Raw genomic sequence first — 16,964 nt, forward strand, 5'->3', positions numbered from 1 at the left:
GTGTGGAATGACACATGTCACATGGTTGAATTACACATGTTACATATCCGTTTTTGTGATTAATCCAGAGAAATGGGAATTGTATAAAAAAAATCTAACGCAACGCCACGGTCTTGTGCCTATAAATTACTCACTCAATTTTGATCTTATTGTAAGCTTCGATGATATCAACTTAAAAATTATAATGACTCAGTCATTATCTTGATTGCATCATTAGGATGGTTGAACCAATCAATCTCAAACGTGTAAGTTTTATTGTCGTATATTAAATTTACAGAATAATAAGTCTAGTTGCTAAGATTTTGTTAAATTTTTTAATTTTTTAATTTTTTTTGTGTGTAAAAAGTAGCTATTTCTTATAAACTGAAATACAAATAAATAAAATTTAATTCAAATCAACCCAAATTTGAACCTGCTAAGCACTGTCCGGTTCCGGTCTAAAGCTCTCAAGTTATAGTAAGTTGAGTTAGCTTAGCTGAGTAGCAAACAAACTTTACCGATCACTAGTAATAAGACAAAAACTAAGGGAATTGTCTGCTCTACCCCTCCCTTCAATGAGCCAATTGTACCCCTTTCTTCATTTCTTATACGCGGCAGTCAGTTACAATTTAATATGGCCCACCATAACAATAATTATAAAGTATGTCCCGTGCCATGTATCGCTGCTCTCGCTCTTAATGAATACTGGTCCTGTAAATTCTTAAATTTCTAATCTTTAAAAAATTCAGTTAAAAAAGGCCAATCATAAGGCAACAAAACCAAATGGTGTATTATTATAAATGAATGCAGAAATTTGAAAAGTAGCTTTTTTTTTTTTTTTTTTAATCTTATTTTGAGTGGATTAGACAAAAAGCTTTGGTAATTAATTACAAAGGGTGGATGTCTTAACAGTACTTTGCTAGTACTATTTCCTAAAAGTTGATTGAAAATGGCATATTGACGTGTGACCTTCGTTGACATTTGGGTACATTTCAAACATATGGAAACATGAGTGCCATTTCGTGTTCTCCACATCTCTGGGACAGCTTCCAAATATAGACAAGGAGACCTGTATGCTAAAATATATGACACAAACATCTCAAATTGGATGGAATAGAAGAGGAAAAGAAACCCAGAAATTGAGGAAATGGCAAAGATGGTTTGAGCCTTAATTTTCCTTTTCCTTTTCTAAAACTTTTCAGGATTATTACAGTTATCTCACAACGAATGGGACTGTCTCAACACCATGTTACAGAGGATTGGAGGAATTTTATGTACAAGCCTACACAAATTCTAAACTATGTTATGTAATTACTCCAACAAGGAAATCATGTAATATAAAATCAAAATGAATCTATTGCTTTGCTGTCTTCTTCAATTGCTTGTTTGTGATTCTGCAGAAACAAGTTGTGGGTTTCCAGGAACACTGACTGCATGCCTCTGGTTACTAGCAGTCCCCAGTGAACGCTCAGGGCCAGGTAATAGCCATTGCTGAGAATGTTCAGCTGAGGTCTCTGGACTATCGATGGATCGGACCATACGACTGAGCGTTGCTTGTCTCACATGTTTTGTTTCCAGAGAATCTTCTACAGGGAACCTACAAACTGGACATGTAGATTGTTTTCTTAGCCAAACATCAATGCAAGACAGATGAAAGTTGTGCCCACATTTTGGCATGATCCGTAATACTTCCTTTTCTTGGTATTCTCCCAAACATATCGAGCACCTATTCAAAAAAGAAATGCTCAGCTTCATCTTTGCTCAATCAATCAGTATAGTAAAGTCAAAGGCATTAGGACTTGCTTCTCTCTCTTCATATGTGGGAATAAGAAAAACACAGTAACAATTACATGAAAACAACAAACATAATAAAAAATGTTTTTAATGGAAAATAGACACAATTTAGGGAAATAGAAATCATATAGTTGATCAGCAAATCAAAGGGTTGCTAGGTGCTTGTTCTGATTGTAGTCTTTTGATGGTCAATTACATGACATTATCATTAAATCAATAACCAACTGTATATGCATTATAAATAGGGCTCTTATATGTTATATACCAAACATAAAGCAAATGACTAAAAGGAATGTAGCTATTGATGCCAATCTGTTTGTAGATAGAACAATTTGTATGTCAAGGCAAAGAAAAATGTAGTTCTTCAAAAAAGAATTTATTAAAGGTGGCAAAACTTACTGTGCATCTTCCACAGAACTAAATGCTTCACGGCTGAACTTCATAGTAGGAATGGCAGCAACCAGCACGGGTTCAAGACCATTAATCCGATGTTCTGGCTGCTGCATAAAATAAAATGGTTAAAAGAATTAAAAAAGAAAAAAAATCTCACAGGAAATTCAGGAAGTTTTGAAATGAGAGATAATAAGCCAAAAAAAAAAAAAAAAAAAGAAAAATGCTAATTGCCTATTCCACAAGAGTTTGGCTTTATTATCTATTCAATACCCATTGTAATAGAATTCCTTCATATGCAAAGATAAATCAACACCAGATGAAAATTAAAACTTTCGAATTCTCTCCTATACATCAAATTAATCAAATCAATATGAAAACCGATTGATTGAATAAGTAGCCAGAGTGGCTTATCAAAATTCTAATTAGCCCTCGAGAAGTCCATTTAAAACTAGCAATGGAAAAATTAGGAATTTATCAGCAAGCATAACCAGCTCAATAGACGGAAAAGCAAAGAAAGTTATCAAGCTAACGAAACACAGAGAACAATAAAAATAAAAACCTGTTCAAGGTCAATTCTGGATTCAATCTCGAACATTTGCCTAGATTCGGAAGCTCGAAGCCTACCACAAATAATCCTTGTGCAAACGAACACAATAAAAGTGGCACTCATCCCAAATCCAATAACTGTAGTGATCAAATTCATCCCTGAACCGAACATCTGCCACTATCAAAATCAACAAATATACAAAGAGTCTCAACAACCCAATTGGAAGTCCCGCTTCAAGGCCCGCAAGTTAAAAGACCCACAACCTCAAAAACGAATTTTGATTAGGATTAGGCCAGACAGGGAGACCTAGAGGAAGAGTAAGAAAGACCTGGATCAGGATTCAGGATTCATCGAGAAATGGCTATTCTTCAACAGTCCCAGCGACAAGATGGATGGGAAAAAAATCATAAACAGAGAAGGAAACTGAGAAACCCATACTGAATCTTAATCGCTTTGGGTGGACTCAAAGTTAATTCAAAGAGAAAGGGGGCCATTGGATAGATGGTGAGGATGAAAGGAGCGTCGTGGAAAGAAGTTTTTTCGTTTACTTGCTGTTTGGAATTACATTTGGTGGATAGATCCACAGCGATAGAGGCCCACAAGGGTTGAAATTAAATATGTAGACGGTTGTGATCCACGCACGTAGTCAGTTTAGGCGGCAAAAAGGCTTAAACGGTAAGAGTAGAGGTACCAAAGATCCTTCTACCAATGATGAGTTTTTTAAGGTAAGAGAATCTCCAGGACAAGGTTACTTTGCATCTTTCCTTCTCGTTCTTTTTCTATATTTACTGGTTTTGGATAGCACCAAACCCGTTTACTTTTTTTTCGCAATGATTGGATCCTTTTCTTTGCTGTTCTTTCCCCTTCAGCACATGGTAAAACGAAGTCGTGTGATTGTTCCACGTACACCTGCTGAATCATGATTGGAGGACAGCTCAGGCATTTCTTTTTCATGTTCTATTGCGTTTGGCTGCTCATAAATTGAGAAAAGAAGATGCTTGAAAACTTTAAGAGGGGATTTTGTTCCATCATTCCATGACCCAGGTAACAACTTTGAATTCACTTTTCTTGGTAATCATAGGGATTATTAGTCTATATGATCTCAATAAACACACAAAAATAAAAAGTTCAAATCTTTTTTTTTTCTTTAATATTCAATTTTGGCATTTACCTACTATATACAAATTCAAGTACGCAGACATTTGACCTAACAACAATCCCAAAAGGGAATCAACGATGATGAGCAAGAGAAAGCAGGGTCCTTGATGAGGAACTTTGACGACTATAGTGAAAGAACACCTTCATTTGCTTCAGACACTTTCTTCTCCTAACAAGAAACCTTTTTCTTGAGGGTTTCGATAAGGTCATTGACCTTTCTTTGGTAGATGTTGACGTATCACCTATATCTTCATATATATTCTTGAACAAAAACCATTACAACACAACACAAGGTATCTTGGCTGATTTGTCAGCAACTTTCAACAGTCTCTCTAAGGAATAAAACAAAATGAACTGGCCTTAGGCTTAGCCCCCCAGCCAATCTGTCAGCTACTTAAGACATCCTTAATCCAAGGGAACAAAACGAATTTAAAGTCTCCTTACCACCACCAGGAACGCCTAGAACACACAGAGAAAGCAACTGGGTTCCTCACGAGTTCCAGACACACCATCGATAAATTTAATTTCGTCTACTGAGTGTCAGCAGACACAAAAAGCATGGTGATGCAAAATCAACAATAAGAAACCAAATGGATTCAGTCACATAATTTGCAGTTAAACAAACATATCTAACTGTGTCCTGTATACAGTCAGCATATGGCTAAACAAGCACTTGCATCTTCCAAGCACAAAAAATAAGAAAAGAGGTTTAGCTGAGTCTTGTAACCACTAACAACGTTATCAATCAGATACGCATGAAAATCAAAAGCTAATTGCATAAACATCATATTAATGATTAAGGGAAGGAATATACAAGATAGAAGATTGCATTTTAACACTTCTAACCAACCGGCAGATAAATATGTGGACAACGAGCAAAATGCTGGTGGTTGAAAAGCTTAACTGTGAAATGGAGAACGAAATCATAAAAGCAGATGAAATGAAAACTTTTATAGAGGCTACAGTAGTTTAACTAATGAAGATATGAGGCACATCTGAAGGATTGACAAAGATACTAGCGATAGCAGCTAACACAAATTAAGTTGTTCAAATGATTAAGGCACAGTGGAACTATTTCAATGCACCAAAGTCCTGCTCCGAAGATCAAGTACTTCAAAGCATTTTAACATATTCAAGTAGCTCTATAAATTATAGAGATATTACCAAACCAACAGAAATATTATATATTGACTACATAAATCAAGAATCTTCTACTTATGTAAAGGAAACAACTCCAATCAGAATTACAAGTCCACTTCTTTTATGGTCTTCTATTTTGACAAAAAGAAAAATAACCAAAATTTATTCATTATCCAACATTCAACTAAAAGTCGTTCAGAATAATATCATCAAACATTTGAACGTTCCAGAGGAATACTGAATGTATTTTACAGCATTTCAGGAAAAAAGTTATTTGAACATACAACTCACCAAATTGAAAGCTCAGATGACAAGAAAATGGATAATTACCAATGACCAGTGCATTCACATTTGACACATGACTCTCAGGAAAAATCACAAATTCTCAAATCGGCAAATTGCCGAACTAAGATCAAGAATCAGAGGAACATTCCACTGCAGTGCCAGCAGGCACACAGATGTCCTTATACAGGCAAACATAGGGTGCATCACATCCAACATAAGATCCAGTCCACCTGCCCTCATTAATGTAGCTTGCATCCCAAACTGAGGCATATAAGAACATGGGTTTCTCGGGGAAAGTCTCACCATCCTTCCTCTACTCTTCTCTCACCACCTTCCCATCGATCAACCATTCTATTGAACTTGAACTCCACTTGATTACATACTCGTGAAACCTATCAGAACAATCAAACCCCAGGTCATGAATTTGTTCTCTGTTCCCAGTCCCTGAATATTTTTTTTAAAGAATCACAAAGAGGCATAACCATTCACTTTAAATGTTTTCACATCATATCAACTGAAGCATCAGGGCAATAAGCACGAAAAGAGATGATCCAAAACCATTAACAAGAACCGTAAAAAATGAGCTAAAATATACTAGTAGGCTAAGAACATTGTGGTGAAAATGCGTTACAGTAAATGCAGGTGATTAAAGATCCAGATAAGAATAGAAGTAAAAAGTGAAGAAAATTCGTTACCTTTAGTGTAGTAGTTCGTTTGAACAACGGTCTTGTCCTTGCCTAGGAACTCGAAATCGATCTCGTCTTGGGATTTGTCGCCTTCCGGTGAATAAAGATAAATGTTGAAGTTGAGGCCACTAGTATTGCCTTTGGGGCATTGAATTAAGGAGCTGAAGGTGCCATAGAGAAAGCGGGTGGTGCTGCGCCACCGCGAGCCGCCGCGGTGATTATAGGTGAGGGTGATAGAATTGGATACAGGGCAATGGTTGCTGGCCTCTGGTGTATAGTGTATGGCGATTTGCTTTTTGGGTTGGGTCTCATAGTGAAGAGCTGGTTCTGCCATTACCTTATTTCTCGGTTTGATTTTCGAGATGACTTCGTTGGATAATTACTCTCTTGGCTTGGACACGGTATGTAGTTCAACGGCGTCGTTTCCATTCTAATAGTCTACGCCAAATAAGGAAATAGGGTAAAGTTAAGGAAAAATAATTATTTTATCCCTAAAATTTACCATAATTGTCTAAATAGTCCTCATATTTTATATAAATATTTAATACCTCTCTGAATTTTGCCTCCTTTTCATACTAAGGAGTCCCTCCGACCATTTTCAAGCATTATTGCTGTTAACGGAAAAGTTCTTTTTTCACTAGTGATTGAGACATTGCGGTCGATTACTGTACAGGGTGTTGTTGTCATTTCACCTATTTTTAACGGCAAAAAGCGCTTACAGATGGACGGAGGGACTCTTTTCCTAAAGTTAATTGGGGTGGGGATATCGGTGGACACCGAACGGTGGGAGAAAAGCAAAGCGGGAAGAGATAATGATATTGTCACATATGCACGTGGAAGTTCTCTCTATTAATTCTTGCTTTCTTTCTCTGCATCGTCGTCCTCGACTCCGCTTTACCAAACGCAAACCATTTACGGGTAAGCAAGCAAGAAAATAATGGATAATGTCAATTTGATTGAACTGAGCTGTTGTACTGGTTTCGGTTTGATGGATAATCTTTTATTTTGGGATAATTTGAGTCGCCGACTATAAAGTCAAAACTGTTTTACTGTCAAATGGGCTACAGTGTAGCCAATTTCTTGATTAATGCCAAGTTTTTTTTAATATAAACTAGCAGTTGCTGCTATGGGCGAAGATCCAATCCGTGAATGGATTCTATCAGAAGGAAAGGCTACGCAGATTACAAAGATTAGTTCTATTGGCGGTGGCTGTATCAATCTTGCAAGTCGTTATGATACTGATGCTGGTTCTTTCTTCGTCAAAACAAATAGGTATTGTATTTGTATGTGTATTGAAAAATTTGTATCAATCTTGTATGTGTACCCAGAATAAACTACTATAGTGTTGCAAATTGTTGCTTTTGACTTGTATTTGTCGAGTAGTGAATATTCCTACTGAAATGCTTGATTAGGAGTATAGGACCATCCATGTTCGAGGGGGAGGCTCTTGGCCTAGGTGCAATGTATGAAACTAGAACAATCCGTGTACCTAGGCCGTTCAAGGTGAAAAGGCCTAATCTTGTACTCTCATTGTTGCCTTATTTATCTTAATCTTCAAATAGGAAGATAGTCTAAGTGAAAAAAAATTGTTAAGTATTGTAGGTTGGACCCCTACCAACTGGTGGATCATACATCATTATGGAATTTATTGAATTTGGTGCATCTAGAGGCAATCAGGTGGGTGATTAAATTTTGGTTAATTCTGATATTGGTTACGAAACTATTAACTGTTTATGTATCTTCAGGCTGTCCTAGGGAAGAAGCTTGCTGAAATGCATAAGGCTGGGAAATCTGAAAAAGGCTTTGGATTTGACGTTGATAACACAATTGGCAGGTGCATTCCTTCAGGACATTATCATTCTCTCAAAATTCTGAAAACATATTGAATTTAACACCAATAATAAACTTGAATACTTTTGAGTTGTAACAAATTCACTTCTAAATTTGTAGTACTCCTCAGATAAATACGTGGACATCAGATTGGATTGAGTTTTACGGACAGCATAGATTGGGTTACCAATTGAAATTGGCATCAGATCAATATGGCGACTCAAGCATCTACCAAAAAGGTCTTTTTTTTCCCTTGACATTGTTATCTTGTAAATTTTAATTCAGTGGTCTTACGTGCATTATTTGTAGATGAGAAACAATCTAGTATAGTTGGGAATTTGACATTCGGATAATGCATTAGAAGAACGCAAATGGCATTGGAGTTTATATGGTTTCCATTGCCATTCCATAAGATTTATATGCTTCCTTCCTCATGCTTTTATCTCTGATTCATCCTTTTAATCATCAGTTGTAATAATTTCTCGTCCCATCATACATTTACCTTTCTGATAGGATTTTGAAATGCTTCAGATACCAACTTCCATGGACTGTTTGACTTATCATGTAGGGACCCTGCACAGAGTAACTGCAAATCACTGAACAATTGTCTATTTCCTCTGCTACAGATAGCTGAAATGTGACTTGTCTAGTTTGAATTCCTTTGTTACATGGAATCCCAAATTTTTATGTAAATTACAAGTGCAATGTTTTGTACCCTATGGGATACTTGTCTGACATGCGATTAACAGGACAAAGACTGGTGAAGAACATGGCACCTCTCTTTGAAGACATTGTTATAGAGCCATGCTTGCTTCATGGAGACTTGTGGAGTGGGAATATCAGCACTGACAAAAATGGGGAACCTGTCATACTTGACCCGGCATGTTATTGTGAGTCCAATGCTATATCATTGTATAGTTGGAGAATTGATTTATTATTGTGTTTCTATGCACACACATGCATGCTTGCATTTGCTGTTGTTGCATACTTGGTTGGGAAGGATATGTTCTTGTAGACTAGTGCGTTTGAATTAGATTTCTACTGCTGACAGCACATGGAAAGAATGAAAAATATGTTCAGATAAACTAATTGGCCTTTGTTTTTGTTTGTTGATTTTTTAATCTGCAGATGGGCATAGTGAGGCTGAATTTGGAATGTCATGGTGTGCTGGTTTTGGAGGACCATTCTACAATGCCTATTTTGAGGTATTACTGCTTCCATGTAGCTGCGGAATATATAAGTTTCAGCAATCATGGCGCATTCCATCCTCTAGGCCCAAACATCGATTTCTTTTGTTACCTTCCTATATAGCTAAGCATTCCATGTAGCTGCGGAATATATAAGTTTCAGGAATCATGGCGCATTCCATCCTCTAGGCCCAAACATCCATTTCTTTTGTTACCTGGCCTGTGGTTCAACAAAGATGGATTTGCCTTGGCCTGGTTGCTAACAAGTCATCTATATTAATGCTAACATGAGACGTGCTATTTCCTGTGCTAATGCTAAGGCAGTCTCGTATTCATAATTAAAGAACGAAAAGTTTAGATGAAATTATACTCTGAATTTTTTTTTATTAAAGTAAGGTTGTCTTGCTTTAATGTCTGTCTGGAATCTGGATTTAATTATATTCTTCTGATGCTTTTTATATTTTACCAGGTGATGCCAAAACAACCAGGCTTCGAGAAAAGGAGAGATATTTACATGTTGTATCATTACCTGAATCATTATAATCTATTTGGTTCTGGGTATAGATCATCTGCAATGTCAATAATAGATGATTTTCTGCGAATGTTAAAAGTATAGCCAGTGTTTCGTGAAGCAATGTGCATAGCTCTTTTCTTTTTCCCTGCTGTTTAAAAACAAACACAACTCCATCTGTGTATGCAATGATTTGCCAGAGATCTTTTCATTTTTCCCCTGTTAGAATGAGCGTCCCAGCTATTTTTTCTTCCCTTATACATTAAATTTCAGCTGCAATGTGAATGTGAAAATTATCCATATAAATAAAGAGAAGTGGCACGAAATTATCTGGTATGCTTGCTTTGGTAGAAGGTGATTGAATTTCAATGGTGAAGGATCAAGTTACAGACTTTAAAATTGTTTTTATACCAAGTAAAATATTCAAAACTTTCTAATAATTATAGACCTTAATCTCAAAAAAAGAAAAAAAAATTAAATTTCAAGAATTACAATCATATGAGGGAACTTTCAAGAAAAGAAATAAGGACTTCCCATTAAAACTGTTTTCTAAGCAGAGTCCACAAAAGCCTTGCAGGCCCTAAAACCCAACTCTGCATTCATAAACAACTGTTACGGAAAGGTCGATCGAGAGAGATTGGGAGAGGAGGAGAGTATGAACAACTTGACATCAGATTCAGAAGCACCAACGCCACCGGTCCCATTGGCTGAGCTGATACTGTCTTTAGAGCAAGCAACGCTCATGGCTAAACAACTGCCTACCACCACTCACCCAAACCATCTTCTACAAATCTACTCCTCTCTTCACCAAGCCCACCAACATCTCTCTTCATTCATATCCCAAACCTATTTCCCTCTTTCCAATCATCCACCTGCTCATGCCATCGCGGAGAACTCTCTCTCCTCCGCTACTGGAGCTGGCATGGCTGTCGCTGGGGAGGACGGGGATGAGCCGATGCAAGTTGGTGATGATGATTATGAAGCGGGAGCCGAAGAGAATTCGAAGGCAACGATTGACAAGGTGGAGGAGAAGATGAGGGTTTGCTTTATCAAGAATAAGCGGGCCAAGCGACCGCTTTCTCCGTCGTCTGTGGCGGAGGAAAGGAGGTTGCTTGGTGACGCGGACTCAGTAGCAATAAAGAATTTCGATCCTCATGGGACTAGATTAAGAGCTTTAGATCTTGTCTACCAGTTTCATGGCTGAAATTAATTTGGGGTTTATGAAGAAAATCAGAGCATTTGATAACGGAGTTGGCAATTCTTTTACGAAGAATTTTGTTTTCCATTTCCATTTTCCTCCTTTTCTGTTCTTTTTTAATTTAAATGCTATAGTGAAATATATAATGCAGCTGAATTTGGGATAAAAGCACAAAAATTGAGAGAATATCAAGCTTAGATACAGGCAGTGCAATACTCTGTTTTTAACTTTTTATGTACAATTTGTTGTTCAGTTTTCATGTACAGATTTGATGAAACTGAATCAGTTCCCTGCTGCTTCATTATAATTCAAGACTATCATATGCATACTGCAGAGCATGAAGTAGACTTTAGAAATTGTACTAATCCTGCCTCTCAACTAACCTCATTTTGATTGATCCTCAGTTCCATGTCATTGTCATTAGCCTTCAGTCATGAATGTCGCCATTTAACATTTATCCTCCCCAATTGATTCCTCAACTCTGGTTCTCATATGTTAAATATTAATCTGCTGAAACCATAACATTGGGGCAGAGGAAACCATCTCTGTTGGCCTGTTTCACGGGTCATGTTCATGAACTTGCTGTTGCATAACCATGATTCAGCAAAATATTATCTATACTCTCACAATCAAATTGTGCAATTTTACAAAATCATCCAAGGTAAGCTCCTCTGGTCTTGACTGCAATATGAGCAAATACAGTTTTGAAATCAATACCATCATGAAAAGAAACTACAAGATAGAATGTGGCAATTATTAGAAAATGAAACAATGATTTTGATTCATCAAATGTAGGCTATTCATCTCACTTACAGTGGCTGGAAGACCAACATTTTCAAGAGCTTCTTCAATCTCAAGAGATGTGCATATGTGCTGAAGTGATCTTCGCAACATCTTGCGTTTCCCATTAAATGCAGAATTCACCTATATGCACGAAGTGGCTCAATTAGAGCTGGGGCAGAAAAAAAATTACAATTATCAGTAAAAGATATGAACTTGATCCAAAAGTTTGATCAGAAACCATAATTGAAAACATCCCAAGTTTAAAAAAGTGGTCAAGCCTTTAGTCTAAATTCCTGATCAACACTTTTGAGCAAGACATAAGAAATAATTGAAACTGTTGCAAAAGCCAGCACCAAAGAAAAAGAGCTTGTTATGAATATGAGGAATTTCTAGTGCATAAGTACATTAAGTTGCCCATCAGAAAAGAAACAACCATTGAAAAGAAGCTTTTAGTGGAGGGAACAGCTGGATAATCTGTGGCTTGCTTCAGCTTAAATGCAACAACAGCCGCATCAACCTATAAAAAAGATGAGAAATGATCAGTTTTCTGTATGTTCTTTGAGAAAAAGTCAAAGCTGACTTTATTCTGTATATATACAAAATATTGAACAATGATTCTCTGTATATTCTTCTATGGCTATGCCCATGAGACTTTCATTGGAAAGAAAGTTGTATAAAGCATATATTTGCATCGTTACTAAACAAGTTCCTTACATTTGGCTGAGGGAAAAAATTCGACCTAGGGACCTTAAATTTGTATTCAGGATCTGAAAAACAAAACCAGCAGATTGAAATTAGGACCTAAAGAATAATATTTGTGCAAATCATCATGTGCCCAGGACAAGCATAGCTAGATGTAACCACCGAAATTCCTTTCTATAACATTCTGAATAAAATCTTAGAAGCTGACATGGGATCTACAAAAAGCTAACTTGAGAAAAAAAAGTAGAACCCATAACTAAAATAATTCACTTAAATGTATACACTAAAAAAAATCAATAGAAAAATGAAAATAGAAAAATTGGGAGTCGTCCTTGTTGATATTTGGCAAATAAAAATTGCCTATTTTCAATTGCAGGTTTAATTCCTATTGAATAATAAAGCTCAAATGCAGATACCTGAATCAAGGCATGAGAACAATCAAAGCTGCTAATAACCACTTCAAGTAGATTTATAATGCAGATGTACCTGAATAAAAATTGACAAAGATATTGATAGGTCGGTATTCTGATTTTCTTAGGGATGATTCCACCAAACGCAAAGCTGTCTCCTCCTGAAAACATTAAAGAATTACTTTGTATGTCAGTTTGTCAGTCTTTTAAACTTAACCAATCCCTCAGATCAATTGAATAACAAGACCAACACCACATTGTTGGTTCATCAATGTCCAAGCCTGCTATTTTTAACTTGCATAAAACGTCCATATCTACCCATAAACAAGATAAGGATCAACATTCTTCTCATTGTCATTCTATGAAGCCTGAGTTCGATCAACACGAAGACAGTGGTTTCTAATTTATACTTATACTTTCCTCGAACATATAGAGTTCATTTGCAAATTACATCTTCTAGTGCTTTAAAGAATGTACAGAATTGACACATTTTAAAAGAGAGAGAAGAGAAATGTACGATACTCTCAAGATTATTAAGTAGTTAATATCAAAGATGAAGAAATTCTCACCTGGAGTAAAAGAACAACTTCTGAGAAAATGTCACCCATTGGAAGCAATTGTTTGACTACATCTGTACTTATGTTAAATGGTATATTAGCGACTACCTGCAAAAAGCAAGCTTATTTACTTTATTGTTTTTCAACATTAATTAGAGAAAAGTGAAAATTTTTCATTAAATTCCAAATGTTTCAAAGCAAAAAACTAATGATTGTTTTTAAGCAAATATTGCAGAGAAATGAATCACAAAGTAGGATTTTCACTTTAGCGTATCTTGGTTCTGGATTCAAAGTACTTAAGCTTTCCAACAGCGACAACATGTGGGAACGAATGTGACATTTGACAAAGTCCTCTTGCAAAACCTAAGAGAATTATAACATTACACCATAACACTGCAGTAATTACAAATAAATACATAAAGACTAAATTGAGCATCATTTACCCTCAAACGTTGAGTATGAGCAAATCTTTCTGTAACTAGAGCAGCCATGTGAGGATCCTAAATATCAGGTCATCATTAAATTGTTTGGGAAATTAACAAAATTTTTAGACATATCTACAGCTAAATTATAAAATACTTTCTCAATGGCAAGAATGGTGGCTCCGGCGTCCAAAAGAACGTTAGTCAAAGAACCAGTCCCAGGTCCAATTTCAAGGACTACATCTCCGTCTTCAACATTAGCAGCACCAACAAGCTGCTCGTTTACTTGAGTGTTCAACATGTAATGCTGCAGTCATTTTTTACATGCTGAATTGAAAAACCAATTCCACAATAATTTTGAGAAAAAAAAAAAAAGAGGAAACAAGTGGATTAAAAAACCTGGCCTAGGGTTTTTCGGGGTCTGCGGCCTCTGGAGTTGAGGGCTTTGAGAGTGGAGTGGTAGTCGTCTGGGCTTCTTTTTGTGCCACAAGTTACCGTTAGCTTTCGGGTTTGTAAGCGTACGGCGTTATTGTGCGCCGGGAATGAAGGTGCCCCTCTGGTTCTAGGTTTTGAAGGAGGAATTGGCATGAGCAGTTGCAGGAGATGAGGTGCGGAGTTCATCTTCCCCTACCGTCTGAGGTGAGAAATGGTAGTAGCTGGGTTTTGGGAAAAATCCGTTATTTTGTTTAGCATTGGGTCCCGGAAAGATTATTTTATCAAATTGTGAAATGATTACAATAAGATTAATTATAAATATTAAAAAAAATAAAAAATAATATAATAATTTTAAAAATCGGTAAATATAATTCTTATAACGTATAATTCTTATTTCGTTATAAGGTTGATTACAACCATATAATGGCCTAACTATTGGTTAGGTGACTTGCAAATCCCACATCGAAAGAAACGGAAGGGAACAGGGAGTTGTTTGGCTATAAAAGGAGTTTAGCTCCTTAAGTTTTATTCATTCCAAAATTTGTCTACTTGTCTTCCAATTTTTAAGTGGGTTAGACAAGTTTCTCTCCTCTCTCAATTTGTATATTTCTTTTAGTGAAATATAAATTTGGTAGTGTCCGAGGACGTAGGCAAAATTGGCCGAACCTCGTTAAATTTTGGTGTTCTCTTTTATTTATTGCTTTTGTCTTTATTTATTTAATAGCTATTGTTGGGCAAAAAAATATTTTTGGTGGTTATTGTCTAATTAATTACTTCTAGGTAAATTCTGTCTAAGCAAGTGGATTTTAAGTGAGACCATTTGTGACTCCTCCACTTACTTGGGAATTTACTTAGTGTAGTTAGTAAGTACAGTAATTCACAAATTGCTTTTGGTGGAAAAAGCCCAATTTCCACAACAATTGGTATCAGAGCCAAGGTTACTAAGTATTCACTGTGGTTGCAGCATAGTCTGATCTGCCACATAAAAAAGGTTCCTTGGTTGTGTTCTGCATTTTGAAAATTGATTTTATAGCTATTAAATATTTAAAGTAGAAATGGCAGATGGAAAGAAAAATACCACACCTGCTATAGCATCAACCTTCATAAGAAATGCTGTATCAAATGCAAGATTTACAGTGGAGATTTTCGATGGGACCGGTCATTTCGGCATGTGGCAAAGTGAAGTTTTAGACGCTCTCTTTCAGCAAGGTCTAGATGTTGCTATTGAAAAAGAGAAACCAAACGAGATGGAGGAGAGTGAATGGAAGACCATCAATCGTCTGACATGTGGTACAATTCGGTCGTGTCTTTCTAGAGAGCAAAAATATGCTTTCTCGAAAGAAACTTCTGCAAACAAATTGTGGAAGGCATTGGAGGAGAAATTTTTGAAGAAAAACAATCAGAATAAACTCTTCATGAAGAAGAAATTGTATCGCTTCGATTATGTTCCTGGTACCACTATGAATGAACACATCACAAAATTTAATCAGTTGGTGGGTGATTTGTTTAATTTGGATGTGATATTTGGAGACGAAGATTTGGCAGTGTTGTTGCTAGCATCTCTTCCTGATGAGTTTGAACATCTTACAACGACTCTAATCTATGGGAATAAAGATGTGACTTTCAGTGAAGTTTGTGCTGATCTTTACAGCCATGAACTGAGAAAGATAGAAAAGAAGGAAAAGGCAACTGAAGCAGAAGCTCTGGTGGTTGGAGGTCGTTCACGAAGCCAAAAGAAAGGGGGAAAGAAAAGTAGATCCCGTTCAAGATCCAGAGTTGAAAAAGATGAGTGTGCCTTTTGTCGTGAGAAAGGTCACTGGAAGAAAAATTGCCCAAAGCTGAAAGCCAAAGGCAAAGCTGTTAATGATTCAAACATAGCTGAGTGTGATGATGAAGACTCAGACTTCTCATTAGTTATCATGACATTTATAGACAATTCATCAGCAAATTTGTCAAGTTCTAGTGAGGTATGGCTGCTAGACTCTGCATGCAGTCATCATATGAGTCCCCACCGGGACTGGTTTTTTGACTTTAAAGAACTTGAAAATGAAGTTGTCTATACTGCAAATAATGTTCCTTGCTTCACAGAAGGGATTGGTTCAGTCCGTTTGAAGAATCATGATGGGTCAATCAGGATCCTGACTGATGTTCGATATGTATCGAGTTTGACAAAGAATCTCATTTCAGTGGGAGTCTTAGAATCAAAAGGACTCACTGTAATTGCAAAAGATGGAGTGATGAAAGTCATCTCAGGTGCACTTGTGGTGATGAAAGGAGTTCGGAGAAGGAATAATTTGTATTACTATCAGGGTAATACAATTATTGGATCGACAGCAACAGTTGTTTCTAGTGATGACAAAGAGTTGTAAACAACTAGATTGTGGCATAGGCGTTTGGGACATGCAGGTGAAAAATCCTTGAAAAGATTGTCAGATCAGGGATTACTGAAAAATGTCAAAACCTGCAAGTTGGACTTCTGTGAGCATTGCACCAAAAGAAAGCAGACAAGAGTGAAATTTGGCACCGGAATCCATAATACCAAGGGTATTTTGGACTATGTTCACTCTGATGTATGGGGACCCTCTACAACAGCTTCTTTGAGTGGTAAACACTATTATGTGACCTTTGTTGATGATTTCTCTCGAAGGGTTTGGGTGTATACTTTAAAATCAAAAGATGAAGTGCTAGGAGTTTTCCTTAAGTGGAAAAAATTGGTAGAAACTCAGACTGGCAGACGCATCAAATGTCTCCGAACAGACAATGGAGGAGAATACAAAAATGATGCTTTTGATAAAATCTGTGCAAATGAAGGCATTGTTCGACACTTCACAGTTAGAAATACACCGCAGCAAAATGGGGTGGCAGAACGTATGAACCGAACGTTGCTGGAGAAAGTTCGGTGTATGTTGTCTAATGCTGGGTTAGACAAGAAATTTTGGGCTGAGGC

At 36.6% G+C, this 16,964-nt stretch overlaps 4 protein-coding genes and 1 pseudogene across 8 annotated transcripts; 2 read left to right on the forward strand and 3 right to left on the reverse strand.

Annotated features, from left to right (window-relative positions):
- Positions 1-1,118: 1,118 nt before the first annotated feature.
- LOC105643051 (putative RING-H2 finger protein ATL12) lies at positions 1,119-3,453 on the reverse strand. 2 transcript variants are annotated; one of them, XM_012228098.4, is made up of 3 exons: positions 2,726-3,453; positions 2,173-2,270; positions 1,119-1,705 (listed from the first exon to the last, which is right to left on the reverse strand). In XM_012228098.4, the coding sequence occupies exons 1-3, from the start codon at positions 2,882-2,884 to the stop codon at positions 1,354-1,356; spliced, it is 609 nt and encodes a 202-aa protein (XP_012083488.1). In that variant the 5' UTR covers positions 2,885-3,453; the 3' UTR covers positions 1,119-1,353. The 2 variants fall into 2 exon arrangements, with proteins under 2 accessions (XP_012083488.1, XP_012083487.1); XM_012228097.4 differs by having other exon boundaries at positions 2,173-2,273; positions 2,726-3,452.
- Positions 3,454-5,163: 1,710 nt separating this feature from the next.
- On the reverse strand, positions 5,164-6,369 carry LOC149496564 (putative xyloglucan endotransglucosylase/hydrolase protein 27; annotated as a pseudogene). The gene is made up of 2 exons (XR_016320848.1): positions 5,992-6,369; positions 5,164-5,740 (listed from the first exon to the last, which is right to left on the reverse strand). The product of XR_016320848.1 is annotated as a putative xyloglucan endotransglucosylase/hydrolase protein 27 (transcript).
- Positions 6,370-6,607: 238 nt separating this feature from the next.
- On the forward strand, positions 6,608-9,738 carry LOC149496565 (Protein kinase superfamily protein). Of its 2 annotated transcripts, none has more exons than XM_089721226.1 (9): positions 6,608-6,900; positions 7,098-7,254; positions 7,395-7,485; positions 7,585-7,659; positions 7,728-7,816; positions 7,933-8,051; positions 8,562-8,702; positions 8,941-9,017; positions 9,469-9,738. In XM_089721226.1, exons 1-9 carry the CDS (start codon positions 6,795-6,797, stop codon positions 9,613-9,615), a joined length of 1,002 nt encoding a protein of 333 aa, XP_089577352.1. In that variant the 5' UTR covers positions 6,608-6,794; the 3' UTR covers positions 9,616-9,738. The 2 variants fall into 2 exon arrangements, with proteins under 2 accessions (XP_089577352.1, XP_089577353.1); XM_089721227.1 differs by having other exon boundaries at positions 6,615-6,900; positions 7,101-7,254.
- Positions 9,739-10,074: 336 nt separating this feature from the next.
- Positions 10,075-11,034, forward strand: LOC149496566 (AP2-like ethylene-responsive transcription factor SNZ). The gene has a single exon (XM_089721228.1). It carries the CDS (start codon positions 10,166-10,168, stop codon positions 10,712-10,714), a length of 549 nt encoding a protein of 182 aa, XP_089577354.1. The 5' UTR covers positions 10,075-10,165; the 3' UTR covers positions 10,715-11,034.
- PFC1 (Ribosomal RNA adenine dimethylase family protein) lies at positions 10,886-14,291 on the reverse strand. 2 transcript variants are annotated; one of them, XM_089721224.1, is made up of 10 exons: positions 13,982-14,288; positions 13,740-13,889; positions 13,604-13,660; positions 13,425-13,523; positions 13,173-13,268; positions 12,680-12,764; positions 12,206-12,258; positions 11,925-12,008; positions 11,522-11,632; positions 10,886-11,389 (listed from the first exon to the last, which is right to left on the reverse strand). In XM_089721224.1, exons 1-10 carry the CDS (start codon positions 14,201-14,203, stop codon positions 11,324-11,326), a joined length of 1,023 nt encoding a protein of 340 aa, XP_089577350.1. In that variant the 5' UTR covers positions 14,204-14,288; the 3' UTR covers positions 10,886-11,323. The 2 variants fall into 2 exon arrangements, with proteins under 2 accessions (XP_089577350.1, XP_089577351.1); XM_089721225.1 differs by lacking the exon at positions 10,886-11,389 and having other exon boundaries at positions 11,896-12,008; positions 13,982-14,291.
- Between the last annotated feature and the right edge of the window lie 2,673 nt (positions 14,292-16,964).

Source organism: Jatropha curcas, chromosome 5 (genome assembly GCF_041381405.1).
Source record: "Jatropha curcas cultivar XTBG-Jc1 chromosome 5, XTBG_Jcur_1.0, whole genome shotgun sequence".
NCBI classification, from domain to species: domain Eukaryota; kingdom Viridiplantae; phylum Streptophyta; class Magnoliopsida; order Malpighiales; family Euphorbiaceae; genus Jatropha; species Jatropha curcas.

Excerpts from the sequence above, each read along its gene's own strand:
- LOC105643051 (XM_012228097.4), bottom strand. The coding sequence starts at position 2,884 with ATGTTCGGTTCAGGGATGAATTTGATCACTACAGTTATTGGATTTGGG. Across the intron at positions 2,274-2,725 it reads CCAGAATTGACCTTGAACAG|CAGCCAGAACATCGGATTAA; the intron begins GTTTTTATTTTT and ends TATTTTATGCAG. Across the intron at positions 1,706-2,172 it reads AGTTCTGTGGAAGATGCACA|GTGCTCGATATGTTTGGGAG; the intron begins GTAAGTTTTGCC and ends TTTTTTGAATAG.
- LOC149496565 (XM_089721226.1), top strand. The coding sequence starts at position 6,795 with ATGATATTGTCACATATGCACGTGGAAGTTCTCTCTATTAATTCTTGC. Across the intron at positions 7,255-7,394 it reads TTCTTCGTCAAAACAAATAG|GAGTATAGGACCATCCATGT; the intron begins GTATTGTATTTG and ends ATGCTTGATTAG. Across the intron at positions 8,052-8,561 it reads CTCAAGCATCTACCAAAAAG|GACAAAGACTGGTGAAGAAC; the intron begins GTCTTTTTTTTC and ends TGCGATTAACAG.
- LOC149496566 (XM_089721228.1), top strand. The coding sequence starts at position 10,166 with ATGAACAACTTGACATCAGATTCAGAAGCACCAACGCCACCGGTCCCA.
- PFC1 (XM_089721224.1), bottom strand. The coding sequence starts at position 14,203 with ATGAACTCCGCACCTCATCTCCTGCAACTGCTCATGCCAATTCCTCCT. Across the intron at positions 13,269-13,424 it reads CAGAACCAAGATACGCTAAA|GTAGTCGCTAATATACCATT; the intron begins GTGAAAATCCTA and ends TGCTTTTTGCAG. Across the intron at positions 11,633-11,924 it reads CTAAAAGCTTCTTTTCAATG|GTGAATTCTGCATTTAATGG; the intron begins GTTGTTTCTTTT and ends TCGTGCATATAG.